The following is a 17,287-nucleotide window of genomic DNA, read 5'->3' on the forward strand; positions in this document are numbered from 1 at the left end:
ACCTGTAAACTGCCACAAATTTGCCCAAGCCTGTATGCTGCCCAAGTCCCTCTGTAACGATTCAAAGAATTCTAGATTTTCCATCAATTTACCTAGTTTGGTATCATCTTCAAACTTAACCAGCTTGTCATTTACAGTATATACCTATACAAATCATTTATATATATTAAAAATAGCGGCGGCCCTAGCACTGACTTCTTTGGGACATCATTCTTAATATCACTAAATTCGCAAGGTTACTTGCACCATAACCCTCTGCTTCCTGTGTTTTAGCCAGTTTTGCACCCAACTACACACTATGCATACTAAGATAGGATCTGCCCTATCCTAGTTATCACCTTTTTTATATAATGGAAAGATATTTTTGTCCTAAGGAATTTCCCCAGTGTTCATATGGTTTATATAACATAAGGCATTGTTACACTGACTCAAGAAAATATGCCAAGACTCTTCCCATGATCATTTTGATTGCATGTACTGTACGAAAAAACAAATAGTTGTTGCAAGAAGCATCACTATTCACTCAGCCTAAAAATGCAATTACATGAATCAAATACCTTACTGTATATAAGCTGATATTATAATTAATACATGTATATTTTTGGAAGTAGGGTGCACATGACAGTGGGGCAGTCTTGGCTAAATCTATATTTCAAATGAGAAGGCAATAGTGGAAAGTGGAGGATCCTCTAAGTATGGGTGTGGATGCCCTGCTTCTTTGAAATTAGCTTTTGGAATAGTTACTCAATTGCCTTTGAAGCAAGAGAGAAGTCAAGAGAGATCATAGATTTGGGCCAAACCATTGGGTGGCAGCAGAAAAGTTCTTATGTGATGAAACAGTTGGTGCCTGACCCCTTAATCAGAAATGAAGACTCTAGATTGCTGGGAAACATAAAGCCACAGGAATGAGTTTTTTGTGGAATGACCCCATAACTCTTAGAAAGTGTTCTTCATCCCAGGGGTGAATACTAGGATTGTTCTGGAAGTTACCAAAGAGTGGCGTTTCAGAGTCACACCATGCTGGTGACCTTAGAACTTGGAGTCAGGAAGTTAGTTGGGACAAAGCTTGAATCAAAGGCAGACAGTGTGGATGGAGTTAAGAAATGGGAGTATGAGAGAGCAGGAGGTGACTAAGAAATACGAGTGCTGCTTAAGACACCTTGTCTTGTGCTGGGAATTTTAGGGCAAACCACAAGAGACAGACCTGAAGCTGTAATATCAGGCTCTTTGGGGCAGAAAGGATTTAATTTGATTCAGTTGGTAGTCTTTGTTCTTGGTTAAAATGATGCACATTGTTGCTCCCCCATGCCAATAGTTACAAATTTTGTAATAATAACAGATTTGTGATTCACAGATTGTCATGTTTCATTTTCTCTATTTTAATAACTTATTATATATTTAACTAAGACATGACAGTATATTCTGAGTTTAAAGATGCTAAATAAGTGCAGGTGTAGGAAACTGAACCCATGTTAAAAGCTGGTTCACAGTAATCACAACTTTGTAGTATTTGCTTTCCTTAACAATACATATGCATTAAGTGGCCACTTTGCTGGGTATGCCTTTTCATTAACATATATAGTCTTCTTCTGCAAACAGATAATCACAGAGATACATCTCAGTATTTGCAGCATGTAGACATGGTCAAGAGGCTTAGTTGTTTTTGACCAAACATTAGAAGACATGTTTCAAGTAACTGGCCATGGTATTGTTGTTGCCAGAAATGGTGATTCTAACATCTCAGAAATCTCTGGGTTTCAGGTGGTACTCCTTTGTCACTGTTCTGGCACTCTGCTGTGCTGTAAGCATTTTAGCAAAAAAAACTGAAACCATGATAATCTATATTACGTGACAGAACACTTTAATATAGTTCACACTGCTCATGTATAAAACAAGCAGGAAAAAGAAGATGCAGAGGATTTACTGATGGTGATCAAGTAAGAGTAAGTAAATGTTATGTATATGTAGAGTTTTTATTTTCTTATACAATATCTTTGTTTATTTTACATGTTTTTGGCTTGTTTAGGGGTCATGGTTATGTAACAAATCCAAGTCTGTTATTGACTTTTAATTTTGGTTTTGAGTTGAAGTTACTATTTTTCCATATTGTTTATTTCTTATTTTTCAACACCATTTTGTTTTTCATGGGTGTCTCCATTATGGGGATTTTGTGGTTGGTTTCTAACCATAATGCTATAGTAGGGCAACGAGAGATGTGGCATTATTGTTAAACTGGTCAACGTTCTGCACTTTCAGGTTGTTCAAGATTGCAAATACTCAAATAAAAACTTTCCATGTGTCTTTTGTTATAGTCTTTAGTACTGTATGTATAGGTCTTTTTGAAATTACTTTTTACTTTTAGATTTGTTTGAACTTTTTTGGAACTGGTGCCTCAATTTCTGATATCTCGGCTTTGATGCTTAGCCTGATTTTCAATTTTATCTCCCTGTCCTTTATTCACTTGCTTTCATGGCCATTTTTCAGTTCCAAGTGTGACACCACTTTAAAGCTTTAGAATCTATGAAAATTGAATTCTCACTTCCACATATATTGCCTCCTAAGTTTTTTTTTTTCAAAATTTGCAGGCTTTTGGAGCATTCATGAGTCAGTTTAAAGGATTTTGTGTTTGCCAAGTGACTCCCATTAACTGAAAAAGTTCTTAGTTTCCAGCAATTGCTATTTCTGTATAACAGCCTTGCCAACGTAACACATACAGTAAAAACCAATATGTGAGACACAAGTTTTCTTAAAATTATCATAATAAAAATACCAGTAAACACACCAGTTACAGACTCCCTAAATATTTGAACTATATTTCAGTGAATGTATGGAATTCTCCAATTCTCCACAATCCTCAGTCTGTAAATAAAGATTGAAGAGCTCCCCACCACACTGCCTTTTACCTAAACAGGCACTAGCTGTACCATTGTATTCACCCCTGACATTTTCAAACTCCCTTAATCCAATGTCTCAAAATGCTAATTGAATAATACCTTGTTTGTTAAATATCTGTGATACAGTGCAGCATGGGAGTCAGTAGTTAATTGTGTTAATTGTCCATCCATTACTGGGTCACTGAAGTTTACCACCTACCCCAACAATATGAGGTACAAGGCAACTACTCATTCTGGATAGGGTTCCAGATCTGTGAAAATGCTACAGTGTGTAAAAGAAATAAATGTAACTAAATTGAAAAGGTAAACATCTAAATGTGCAATTTTCATTACAGCAAATAAAACCATTAGCTACTTCATAATTAAAAACATATTAAGTTAACACATGTCAAAGCTCACAGGTGTGTTCCAAATTATTTTCAGTGCTACAGTAACACAGTAGAAAAGCTTTATGTAACAATTTTTTGTCTGTTAAGCTTTTAAGTTATATTGCCTTTTGTCTAACTATTCTCAATAGGATGAGTTCATCTTTAGTATGCAGTCCCCAGCTAGCACTTGACCTTCAGCATGAAGTATCAGGTATCTTTCTATGTAACCTATGTAACCTAAAACAGGATGATCTAATGTCCCACATATGGACCTATATGTACTAGATTAACATGTTATCAGCTATATAATAAATATTTCCATCTATATCATTACTCTATAAAGCCTTAGTTTAACAAAGGATTTTCAGCATAACCTTATTTGTAATACAAGACTAACCTTGTGTTTGTGTCTCCAAAGGTATCTTTGTTTAAGATACCATTATATTTGTATATATTGCTGAAATCTGAAGAACCTTTTTATGTAAGTCAAACCTGGGTCAAGAGGTTTTCCCTATCACACAGTCATCTCTCAAAACTGTTTTTTTCACAAAGCAAATGTTCAATAGCTGCCTAACTCCTTTGTTTCCAGTCTGGTAATACCAAACAATCTACTGTATAATAAAGCCTATACGATGATTTTAAACCATTAGGTCTTTTTGTTATGATAAGTGTGAGGTTGAAGGAATCACATGTTTAATATTGAATGTTCAGGATCAGGAGATAAACGAGTGTCAAAATTAACAGACAAAAGTTGCAAACAGTGAAGTCAAAGGGCATTAATTCTATGGCCAAAAAGACATCAAAACCTCAGGCAAAAACAAGGCTTAAAGTCAAAAATACTAATGCTAAAGCCAATACCAGCTTTTGAAGCATGACTCCCAGTGACACCATCCATCCATTTTCCAACCCGCTGAATCCGAACACAGGGTCACGTGGGTCTGCCCAGTGACACCCCCCCAACAATTGATCGTTGTTTAAATCAACTGTACCCCAAAGTGACAGCATCCATATCAAATTAAAATACCATTGTGATGGCTACTAAACAAAATGCTAAATAAAATTACCTTTCTTTCAGAATAAGTACCAAAATAAAATACTATTAATAATAATACATTTTTGTATAGCATCTTTCCCATGCTCTTAGAGCTTCATAGACATTCAAAATGAACAACAGGACATATGCAATACTGGAATCAAATAATATAATCAGAAACATTAAATAAAGATAAATACAGGAAACACAAAGCTTTGAATTAGAGAGTCAACAAAACAAAATGAAAACACAAAATATGCAAAATACTTCAAGAAACCCTGAATAAATAAGTTTTAAGTTGTCTTTTAATGAAATGAATTGAGTCAGCTGATTTCATTAATTTGGGGATGTCATTCCAAAGTCTGGGTGCAATAGATTTGAAAGCTATATCACCCATAGAGCACAGGTCAGTATGGGGCAGAATGAAATTACCAGAATCAGTGGACATTAGTGGGTAGTAGACAGGAGCATAGTGATGGAACAGGTTACTGATGTAGCCTGTTCCACGGATATTTAAAGCTTTGTAGGTTATTAATTAAATGTTATACTCTTATAAGACACCAGGAGCCAGTGAAGACAGAGCAAGATGGATGCTTGCTGTTGCGGTCTATGTAAATACTCTTGCAGCAGAGTTTTAAACCAGATGGAGCTGTGATAAAATATAAGAAGAGGCACCTGCAGTTACAATAGTTAATGAAGGATGTCATAATTCATGTTTCTAATAATTCAGTTTCTCAATATTAGAAGAATAAAAGAATGAGCGAACATGCAATATGTTATGAAGGTGTAAGTAAGAAAGTTTCAATGGGGTCCTTCCTGCGTGGAGCTTGCATGTTCTCCCCGTGTCTGCGTGGGTTTCCTCCGGGTGCTACGGTTTCTTCCCACAGTCCAAAGACATGCAGTTTAGGGGAATTGGAGACCCTAAATTGACCCTAGTGTTTAATTGGGGAGTGTGTGTGCTCACCCTATGGTGGACTGGCACCCTGTCCAAGGTTTGTTCCTACCTTGCACCCTTTGCTAGTTGGGATAGGCTCCAGCAAGCCTGCAGGTTAGGTGCATTGGCGATCCTAAATTGTCTCTAGTGTGTGCTTGGTGTGTGGGTGTGTGTGCCCTGCTGTGGGCTGGCACCCTGCCCAGGGTTTGTTCCTGCCTTGCGCCCTGTGTTGGCTGGGATTGGCTCCAGCAGACCCTGTGTTAGGATATAGTGGGTTGGATAATGGATGGATGGATGGCTGGATTGATAGTTATGTTGCAGTTTAATTTTAAAAAGTTTTGTTCCAACCAGGTTTTAATTTCACTGAGGTAATTTGTGAGCTGAGAAAACTGAGAAACGTTCAATTTTAACACTGAAATATATTTGAGCATCATTCACAAAGAAATGATAACCGAGTCCAAAGCTACAAATAATATGGCAGGGGAAAGTATATCAATAGAGAACAGTAGAGGACTCAGGACTTGAGGAACTCCTTGTGTTACTAGTGCTGAACTGGACGTGCTGTCACCAATCAGATAGGGGATAAACCACTGGAGGGCAATGCTAGAAATAGCCAGAACGGACAGTAGAATATCATGCTTGACAGTATCAAATGGTGCACTAAGGTCTAACAGAATTATTATACAAATTTCCCCAGAGTCTGCTGCCATTACATACTCAAAGCAGAGTAGTTTCACATCTGCTTTGAAACCACGCTGAAAGGGTTCCATCAGCTATTTATTAGAAGTTAAGTAACTAGAAAGATGCTATGTTTATATTCTGGAATATTTTACCAGTGTCATTGTGCACTGTATATAATAACCACAAATATGAAGCAAATTATTTCAGTAGAACCTGCATGTATGTATACAAACAGAATCTAAAATGATATATGTATTTTCTCTTGGTAAAGCATGACTTGGGTCAAATATTCTAGATCATCATTATGTCAGAGCGATTCAGAGGGATTCCTTTCAACAAGTTCGTTGTTGTCATCCAGTATAAAACATCCTATAACTGTATGTACAGTACAAGGGTTTGCTAGAGTCTTCTCAGGCTAGTTTCTAACTTTATTATATCACTGATATACTGTATGTCACATTCACATCATGAATGACTTATCTTAAACGCTCACACTAGATAATTGGCAATTAATTTGTCCTGTTTAGCTGTATAAATAATTAAACAAATTATGTTTAAGGATGTTTTGGTACCATTCTTTATTCATAGCTCTTGATCGGGGCACCACCAGTGCAGAGCTTGCTCAGGAATGGCAGTAGGGAGGTGTGAGTGCATCTGCACGCACAGTGAGGCAAAGACTTTTGGAGGATGGCCTGGTGTCAAGAAGGGCAGCAAAGAAGCCACTTCTCTCCAAGAAAAACATCAGGGACAGACTGATATTCTGAGCGCTACAATCAGTCCTATGCCATGCTAACAGTAAAGCATCCTGAGACCATTCATGTGTGGGGTTGCTTCTCAGCCAAGGGAGTGGGCTCACTCACAATTTTGCCTAAGAACACAGCCATGAATAAAGAATGGTACCAAAACATTCTCATAGCAATTTCTCCCAACCATCCAAGAACAGTTTGGTGATGAACAATGCCTTTTCCAGCATAATGGAGAAATGTGTCTGTGACGATGCGGGTTCTGCTGTTCTGCTGATGCTCCCATCTTCTGTTTGGGAGCCCTTGAACCCAACACCGTCGGTAATGTTACCGATGAGCTAGACAGTGAGGCAATAATAGCAAGGGGATGATGTAAAAAGTGCAAAGTGCTTTTATTTCAATAAATCAAAACAAGTGTTCAAATCAAGTGCAGTGCATTCAAAGTCTTCATTAAATAAATAATCCATAAAAGAAATGTGGAGGTTACAAACAATGCAAAAAAAACAATCCTTTAAAACAAAATTAAAACGTTGTTCAGGAAGCAGTCTTAAAAAACAAATGCCAAGCCAGGAGCTTCTTTTCAACTAGCATCTCACCTGCTTCTCCCGTTAGGGCCCTGCAGCAGGCGAGACGCTCTCTCTGCAGCTGACCTTTTGCCTACTTCTGCTACTGTCAGTCACCTTACCGATCCTTGGCTCCAGTCGGCTCCCCTTGATAGTGACTTGGAATTCCCCAAAGACCACGCTGGAGACACCACATCCCAAGTCCCGACTCCTGCTACCTTCCACGGCCTTAAGCGGAGAGTCACTTCCGCCCTTCAAACTAAACTCTACGGAGTGACCACCTCAACTGCTTACCTGGGTGTTGGCCAAACACCCAGGCTGCCTGCTCAGCTGCCGCGAGCCTGCTCACGCTCGCTCACCCACACCTGCTTGCTTGCTCGCTCGCTCGCTGCTTCCTCCTGCAACCTCCATCTTTCTCTTTCTTTCTTCCTCATTCTTTTTTCTCCCTTCTAACCATCTCGGGCTTCTCTATATATAATAGACGTGGCAGCTGTGGCAATCAACAGTTCCCGGGATCAATTACGCTGCGGACCGTCCCTCACCTGTGCACTTAGGTGAGAAACGCCCGCAGCACGAATCCTTCCTGGAAACCGCTTCAGCCACACTGCCACGCCCCTCGCTACGCTGCGAGCGCGGTGATTATTCATTTAAGACAAACTGGTCTTTGCTTGGAGAGCTGTGGACCCACAACACCACAGTGTCATAAGGCAAAAGTGATAACTAAGTGGCTCAGGGAACAAAACATCACATTTTTGGTCTAAGGACAGGGAACTCCCCAGATCTTAATCCCATTGAGAAGTTGTGGTCATCCCTCAAGAGGCAGGTGCACAAACAAAAACCCACAAATTGTGACAACCTCCAAGCATTGATTATGTAAGAATGGGATGCCATTAGTCAGGATTTGGCCCAGAAATTGATTGACAGCATGCCAGGGTGAATTGCAGAGGTCTTGAAAAAGAAAGGCCAACTGTGCAAATATTGACTCTTGGCATAAACTTAATGTAATTGTCAATAAAAGCCTATGAAACTTATGCAATGCTTGTAATTGTACTTCAGTATAACATAGAAACATCTGAGAAAACAATCTAAAAACACTGAAGCAGCAAACTTTGTAAAAATTAATATTTGTGCCATTCTTAAAACTTTTGGCCATGGCTGTATATCCACACTCTCACATAGGAGGAAAATTTAAAGTGGCCAGTCTGCTTGAAACACATGTGTTTGAGATGTGGGAGGAATTGCAGGTATTGGAAGAAAATTCAGGCTCTACACAGATATTGATACAGACATGTTACAGAACTAAGAAGCTAATAAGTATAATTATAAACAGTTGAGAGACATATATTTCAAAATGAATGCATTTGAACCTCATAGCTCCAGACAAGAACAACACATTAAAAATACTATCACCAATACAAATAATATATCATCATAGAGAAAATGATTTCTCAACAGTATTACTGGATTGGATGTCTAGTAACTTTCATAACTATCAAATTCCTTACCTGGGTAGGGGAATCGAAACCATGGTGCTCTACCAATGACATTTCTTTTGAGATCAGTCCGTGCCTGGTAGCCGTATGCCTGGGGATCTGATGTCAAGACATTATATTCCGTGAGTATGTAACAGATAAGCCAAGACATTGTGATTCCAAGGAGAACCTGCAAAGCACAATCTATTGTTTAACTGTCTTAAATACACTTCACTACACATGGGGTAGCCATGAGAAGAGGATAAACAGATATAGAATGTCTGGGATGCTTGTGCTTCCCACATTATCAAGTTAATAAGGCCAAACTGCTTGACTTTGTGAAGGTCATGTCCTCAGCCAAAACAGAAGTGGTGTAACAATACCTGCAATTTCAAGGAAAGGCTCTCCATACCCTTTGGAATAGATTTGGAAGGCTCTGAGTAACAGTACCACAGGAAGACTGGTAGATTGTGCAATAGCACACATTTCATTGTTTTCCATGATCTAAATTGACAGATGATGTTTCAGAGCTTGCTGCTACGACTTGAAGAGTCTGAAATCTATACATGATATAAATCAAGAATTCTTTAAAAGACATTCTCACTGCTTGATATCAAATTAATTTGAATACAATTGTGTAGTCTAGTCAACCTTCTCAAGTGACAAGCCATCAAGTCAGTGTGTACTAGTCGCTTATGCTACTTTTTAACAACAGTATGACAAAGTGACAATACATGAAAAAGTTTCTGTCGACTGTCTTACTTTTCATAATAAACTTATCAAGTGCCATTTTCCAGAACGATAATGTCAGACTACACATGAAATACAGAAGACATACTGTATGTGTTGTAAGTACCTACTCCCAGTATCTAACTGGAGAGGTGTAACATGATCCTTATTATGAGGCCTCATGGTTGATTAACATATTTACATCATCTGTGGCTTTAAAAATTTATTTGAGACTTATTTTATCAAAACATTACATCAGTTGGTGGTGGCAGTTTCCCCTGGCTCTCCTTAAAATTCCCCAAATGTCAGTTTCATTCACTGAAGTTTTGTTTTTACCCCCATGTTCCCCCATGGATTGAAATTAAAAAAGTCACTCTGGAATATACTCGCGTATAAGTCGGGTCTTGGAACCTGAAAAATCAATCATAAAATCAGACCCCGACTTATACGCCCATTCAAAAATGTGACACTTATTTTTTTTTTTTTTTACATCTTCTTGCTTCCTTCAATCTCGCACCAGTTTCTCAGACACATCGAATTTTGTTTCAGCAGCACAATTACCAATGTCTTTTTCCACTTCAATGACTTTTAATTTAAAACCAACTTCATATTTTCTTCTGATCAAACGCTCCATTGTACAGTAAATAAGGGATGCTCTTATGATAAAGGTGTATGAGGGCGCGAGATACAAAAAACACAAAACAGTGCAAACGTCGGTTAGGAAAAGTTCGAGTATTACCATGCGGTCATGTAGGCACAATACATAGAAAACAAAGTCAGTGTGCTCTGTGGTTACTCTCTCAGGTGGGCGTTAGCATATCATAATCTCTTGGAACAATAGCATGAGTTTTCCGCATTCGACTTATACGATGACATTATAACATACAAGAAATTATACGGTAAAATCAAGCCCCGACTTATCCGTAGGAGAACTTAAACGCGAGTGTATACAGTACCCAAATTTATGTGGTGATTATGTCATGAATATTCAAAATGGCACCTCTTAAGCCATGCATGGTTACTAGAGGGTGTTGAAGGGGAGTAGCTAAAAGCGCATGCACACACGCATAGTTCTAAGTTCAACTGAGAATTATAAAGGAACTTGGTGTAGGACCTGGCATATGTACAGTTTTATAAATCCCTTTTTTTGTACATATGTCTTTTATGCCATTCTGGCATAAACAGCATTTTAGTATTGAATCTATGCAAGGCATGAGGCCCCAGCTCTTTATGTTTTTTACATGCTTATCTATATCAGGCTATTTTATTTACAATCTCAGTCTTATATTTTCAGATTAAGGGAGAAAACTGAAGGACCCAGAGAAAATCCACCCAGATAAAGGTAACTGTTTATTTTGCACAAACAGTTTGACCTGATCAAGACTTGAAGACATTATTCTCTAGCAAAGAGACAGTGGTGAAAACAACTGTGCCATTCTCTATATTGGAAAGGAAGGAATCCAGAGGAATCCACAGAATGATTAGGTAGCCTTTAGAGAGATGCACTGTATGTGCTGACATGTTTTGGGTGTCCAGAAAGTAACTACTAAGTGCACCAGATCAAAGAAAAGGATATGAACAGAAGCATTGTTACTTCAAGTCCCAAAATTATGCAGTGGTTCTGATGTCATTAAAACCCATGTATTTATTCCCCTGGTTCCACTTTACTGTAGCTTATAATTCCTTAACACACTCATTGCCATAGTTAAGAAGTATGTAATGCTTTTACCATTAATAAAATCAACATATGGAGAAATCAAAGAGATAGAATCTGTGTTATTTTAAAAAGTTCAAAAAATAATCTCAATGTGATTACTTACTGGTAGAATTTGAAAGATGTATACTTGAGTGAAGTGAAATTTTTTGGTTTTGCTGTAAGTAGGAAGTGGAACTGGCAGATGCCGTAGATACTGAGAGAATAGCACAATGAGAAATGTAGTCCTGTAACATGAAAAGAGTAATAATATTATGGAATACTATGTGTGCCAAATTGAAACAAATATATATATAGTGTGTTATTTCAAAACATTTTTAAAAACTGTTTTTATTTAACAATAAAACTTTTCTGAATGTCTCTTTTAATACCACAGTTATTTATTTTAAAATTCCTCTTTTCATGATGGTTTTATAATTTACAGTCAAGACAAAGACCACCAGGCTGAACATGTTCTTATTGGTTAATCCTTTGCTGTTGATTACATTTCTCTGATTGCAGGTGACAGACTATCAAAGAACTTTAGTGCTGCTGCTACTGAGTGTGGTATCTCTGTATCCCAGAGCCTCTACCCTGGAGCCCCAAGTAGGTGGAGCTAACTTACTTGACAATACATGACATTATTTGACTCAGATAACCCTCCCACAATGCTCACCTTAAAAATAGTGTAAAAGGCTGCCGTTCTAAAGGTATACATCTAGACTCTATTGGTGCCCATTGGAGTTAACTCCACCTGCGTGGACTGCCCACAGGAGTCTACTCCACTTACTTACAGCTCCATGGTGGAGGATCTGGGCTGCAGAAATATATACTTATTGCTGCTTCACTTCCTACTGACAAAGACGAGGAGGCAGCTGGAAGATGGGATAGTTAGTTTTTCAAACAAAATGGAAAGAGATCATTTAACATATGATACTATCTTGAGTAGTACTGATGATCTATTGGAAATATTCCAGACAGATAATAAACACTAAATAAACACTATTACCACAAAACTTGCCCATAAAGAAATCACATAGGCCATCCACAGCTAGAAATTCTAGGTGGCATGTTTCCACTTATCTTTCCGTGCACAGTGCTCAATCAACTTTAATATCCAAAGAACTTCTTCATCAAAGTAAATCTTTTGGAGAGTTCCATTATTCCTACATTGTTAGAATAATAACAGATTGCTCATTAGATTGGTGGAGCTACATGCTTGAGTGCAAGTAACCCACTCCTGCATTCTATGAAACTCAACACATTCAACATGTCAAGTTGAGACTTTCAGAGAGAAGATAAATAACAGGCCTGTACAGGAGATGTGGATCACACACAATGAACATGAGAAAGAGATAGACAGACAGACAGAGTATTACGTTAAAGGAACAGGAACAGTTTGAGAGTAACGATATTTTGTCTTTGGTGTGTATTGTTGCTTTATGAGTTGTTTCCTGTGGATTGTAACAACAGGAAAGTGTAACTTAGTTGTTAGGCTTTTAAAGTAATATTCATTTTTGTTTAATAAATGTGCCTGTTGCTTGGTACACATTACAATATGTTAAACATCACTATATATTTTGTCTTCAAAACTAACTATTGCAATTCTTACTGCCTCAGTGTTTCCCATTTTGAATGCAAGTAGTGCTGAAAATTTCTGGTAGCCCACTGCCTACAATGATGTAAAAGTACTGATCAGGAAATGATTAAACAATAGGAATAGGTCTAGCCTGTTGGTTTTGATTGACATGATGAGGTAATCACCATGAAAAGAGGAATTCAAAAAAATAATGCTGATAATAAAATAGCCATTCGGAAATGTGTAGTTAGATACAGATGAGTCTTTAAAAATAAGGCCATTTTGAAACAAAGCCTATGGTAATGAAATATAAGGTAACTGCACTATTGAGGCGGAATGGTGGTGCAGTGGGTAGCGCTGCTGCCTCGCAGTTGGGAGACCTGGGGACCCGGGTTCGCTTCCCGGGTCCTCCCTGCGTGGAGTTTGCTTGTTCTCCCCGTGTCTGCGTGGGTTTCCTCCGGGTGCTCCGGTTTCCTCCCACAGTCCAAAGACATGCAGGTTAGGTGGATTGGCGATTCTAAATTGGCCCTAGTGTGTGCTTGGTGTGTTTGTGTGTGTCCTGCGGTGAGTTGACACCCTGCCCGGGATTGGTTCCTGTGTTGGCTGGGATTGGCTCCCGTGACCCTGTGTTCAGATTCAGTGGGTTAGATAATGGATGGATGGATGCACTATTGAACCAAATATAAAACAATGACATTGTATTTCATAATAACTAGATGATTTTCATTTATTTATGCATTTTTCACAATTTAATGACTCATTTACTGTATATATATCTCTGTACTTTTTCATGTCATTGTTTATTTTAATTCTCTTTTCATTTATTTCATTTTGGTACAAATATTATTCCATACATCATCCTTATCAAACATCACATGAAACGAATATATTTTTAATTGTGCTGTTAAATTAACATGGTTCAGAAATGTTGATTCTTGCAATATTTTATTGACTTTAAAATCAGAAATATTCCACACTTGCTACTTTTCAACTTTTACAAAAAAAATATTTGCTTTCTGATATAGTGGTGCCATGATAATAATCTATGTGTTAATGTCAGTGGCACCAATAAAGTGATTACCAGTTTCAAAAAGCAGAACGGAGACTACACTCCTTTTTATATCAGACTGTAAATACTGTAAATATGTTCAACAGTTTAAATTTCTTGGAATTACCATCACTGATGATGTAAAGTGTATATAAATACATAGCAGTACCATTAGTGTTACCATAATTTTGACTCATCCTGTATATCTGAATCCTGCCTAATTAGTGTTTTGGGTTTTCATAATCATTTTGATGTTTCCTTTCTGGTCTTGTTTGTTTTATGGCTACACATTGACTCATGCTTTCTAACCTTTTCTATTTTTTGGTCACACTATTTTCTTTAAACAACAGAATGGATTTTTAACTATGATCTTTAACTACAATTTTTAAGTAAAATCACATTATTGATAATATAAGGGTGTAATCATATTTAGCTGACATAATCAATGTTATACTGAATGACATAATAGAAATTGGATTAAAATTAACATACATAGAATTAGGAATAAAATTAATTTGTTTACTCTAGATGCAAATACCCAGTTATAAACCGAGAATAATAATTCAGATTTACACATGGACTACACACAAGATAATGAAAAAAATATTGAATCAGTTAACAAATGTTGTAAAATAAAATAGAGCCTTGAAAGAATTTTTGAAACCTACTATTAAAACAATGAGTAAATGACAGCATAATGTTCAGCTATGGGTTCATTTTTGCTTCCTTTTTAATGCTGTTATAGATTCAGTTGAGTTATATTTGAGCAAAGCAGAGATGGAAAAAGCACAAGATGAAATTAATTAATTGGGACAAAGTAAAGGCATTCTTAGGATGTATGCTGAGGTCAGTCAGAATACCAAGAGGAAGTCAGAAAAGCAAATTGTCAAAACCGAAAAAAATACTATTCAAAAACCTCACCAGAAGTTCAGTAACTAGAAGAAAAACTTAAGTTTTATTTTTACAGAAATATCCTCAAACTAGGACACCGCTAATTTTTTCTGGCCATTTCGGTTTTCTTCTAAGTTCTAAGGACATGCTCTCTGAGTGAGGATATTTGTGTGATTGAGTATGCCATGTGACAGTGTTGGTTCTTGCTTTGTGCTCAATAGTGGCAAGACAGGCACAGGCTCTTTACAACTATGAAACAGGATAGAAAATGTCTGTGTAGGCAGATGCATTAACTATTGGCATAAACTAATGTAATAATCTGTATATGTCATCTAAAAACTTGACTAACTTGTCAGAGGTTACTATTATTTGCATTTATTTTATGGAAGATACGTGAATCTAAGAACATTGCTTTTAAAATTAATATTTATCATGACATTAAAATCCTCATGCTTACAATATAAATGTAAAACACTTCACAACTTATTTTTTTGTCCTTTTTTAATTGAATTACTGATTATCTGTAAAGCTATAAAATAAAACTGTCTGGCACATCTCTTTTTTGCAGTCAGTCATTTTACAACCCGCTATATCCTAACACAGGGTCATGGGGGTCTGCTGGAGCCAATCCCAGCCAGCACAGGGCACAAGGCTAGATACAAACCCCAGGCAGGGCACCAGCCCACCGCAGGGCACACACACTAGGAACAATTTAGGATCACTGATGCACCTAACCTGTATGTCTTTGGACTGTGGGAGGAAACCAGAGCACCCAGAGGAAACCCACGCAGACATGGGGAGAACATGCAAACTCCACGCACAGAGGACCCGGGAAGCGAACCCAAGTCTCCTTATTGCGAGGCAGCAGCGCTACCACTGTGCCACCTTCTTTTTTTGCATCTTCTCTTTATTTAATAGTTATACATTTCAATTTTTTATTAATGCAAATAAAAATTAAAAATTTAAAACTCACTAGCAGTTCTAATTGTATGCTATCTGCATACTGTATGCATAACCCTGGACTGCTTAATAGTACGCAATTTCTAGTAGACCTACCTCTGTTTAAATATTTATAAAATCCAGTTTCAGTGATGTTATATACAGTATATATATATATAATTTTTTATAAAATTAATTAGTTTCCTTCTTAGCAGGAATTAATATTCATATTGCAAATTTCACCAAGAGGCAGTTAAGGTTAAATATTTAAAATGGTCAGGTTTAGTGGAACTACAGTTTGAATATTAATGATGCTGTTTCTTCAATGATGACATACTTTAAACATTTATGAGTTGTTTTACCTTAGAACATAGTTGCAATTAATCTGGTTTTTTTTTTGCTTTTCTGATTTGACTTATATTAATTTACATTAAAGTTAATTAAAAAAAATTCAACTTTCGAGTGCTTTATCATTAGTCCTTTTATCAGCTGTGTATCACTCACATGGCTGCAATTCCCCAGTGTTTCCCAGCATCATTACCAGCTGAGTCAAACAGTGACAGCCCAATGAGGGAGATGGTGGGTGCAATAGTCAATGGCCCAATAAAGCTCATCAGTAGGCCGATGAGACCAGAGAATCCTACAAAGATCTGGAAACAGGAGGCAACCATGATAGATCCCTGTAGCTGCAAAAAAAGAAAAAACAAATCATTATAGTACTAGGTATATTGAAACCTTAGTTAATACTATAAATTATTGAAAATGCATTGTTGACCAAAAATATACTAACCATGAGTCATTTTATTATCTCTGTCATCCTCTATTTAGATACAGTATTTAAGCTTATATGTCTAAAATAAACAAATGCATAACCATGTTACATTATTAGGAATAGTATCTAAGTTTCCAGAAATAGACTATTACTCTCCAGTGGCCTTATGTATAAATGGTGTGTACATACAAAAATTTTCCATACACCCGTTTCCATGCTCACTTCAAGATGTATAAAAACTAAACTTTGCATCACATTGGCAGCCAGCCAATTAAAATATCTAACCATCACATCTTGCAAAACCCCCCAGTAGAATTTTATAATAAATATGCCTCGTCTGAAGAGCAGCATAGGAGGGACGAAGAAGAAGGGATGAAGACATTAGGAGAACAGAGCAACCAATTATTATTATTCTTGCAATAAATACCATGCTACTTTTAACTTTCTATGCTTTGTCTTAATGTCTAGAGTGATTGAAGTAATAAGGTTGATTTCTTTGAGCACCTGGTGCAGCCAGAGGTTTGCCATTACCTCTGTGCTGTGAGGTTTATTAAGGCTGTGGGTGAGAGCTCCACCCCATAGTAGGGAACAGTAAATAAAATAAGGCACTCATGGCTGATAAATGGCCTATAGTCAAGGATGCTGAATCTGCGTATGTTTAAATGTATTCTTGGAGACCAAAAGTAATATTAAGGTCTGAGATATCTTTAAAACATTGTATGTTGTTCGTGCCGATAATAAGTAAGTCTCTTGAAGTGCCAAGAGAGTGACAGGTTGTGTTATTCCTAAGGCACTTGTGTGGTTTAAAGTGTTAGAGGTTAACCAGTTGTGTGTGTGTCATTCATGGGGCACTGTTGTGGTTAGGTTCTGTGTGTATGTAAGTCTCATGAAGTGCTAGAAAAGTGACAAGTTGTGTTATTCATAAGGCCCCTGTGCGGTTTAAAGTGC

The 17,287-nt window shown here is 37.2% G+C and overlaps 1 protein-coding gene across 1 annotated transcript in view; it reads right to left on the reverse strand.

Annotated features, from left to right (window-relative positions):
• Positions 1-17,287, reverse strand: part of slc23a4 (solute carrier family 23 member 4) — a 144,402-nt gene that overhangs the window by 33,368 nt on the left and 93,747 nt on the right. The window contains exons 5-7 of the mRNA XM_028791533.2: positions 16,072-16,253; positions 11,238-11,358; positions 8,722-8,878 (exon numbers count right to left, since the gene is read on the reverse strand). Coding sequence (XP_028647366.1) covers positions 8,722-8,878; positions 11,238-11,358; positions 16,072-16,253 — 460 coding nt within the window. The remainder of the gene's footprint in view (positions 1-8,721; positions 8,879-11,237; positions 11,359-16,071; positions 16,254-17,287) is intronic.

Source organism: Erpetoichthys calabaricus, chromosome 1 (assembly GCF_900747795.2).
Source record: "Erpetoichthys calabaricus chromosome 1, fErpCal1.3, whole genome shotgun sequence".
NCBI lineage: Eukaryota > Metazoa > Chordata > Cladistia > Polypteriformes > Polypteridae > Erpetoichthys > Erpetoichthys calabaricus.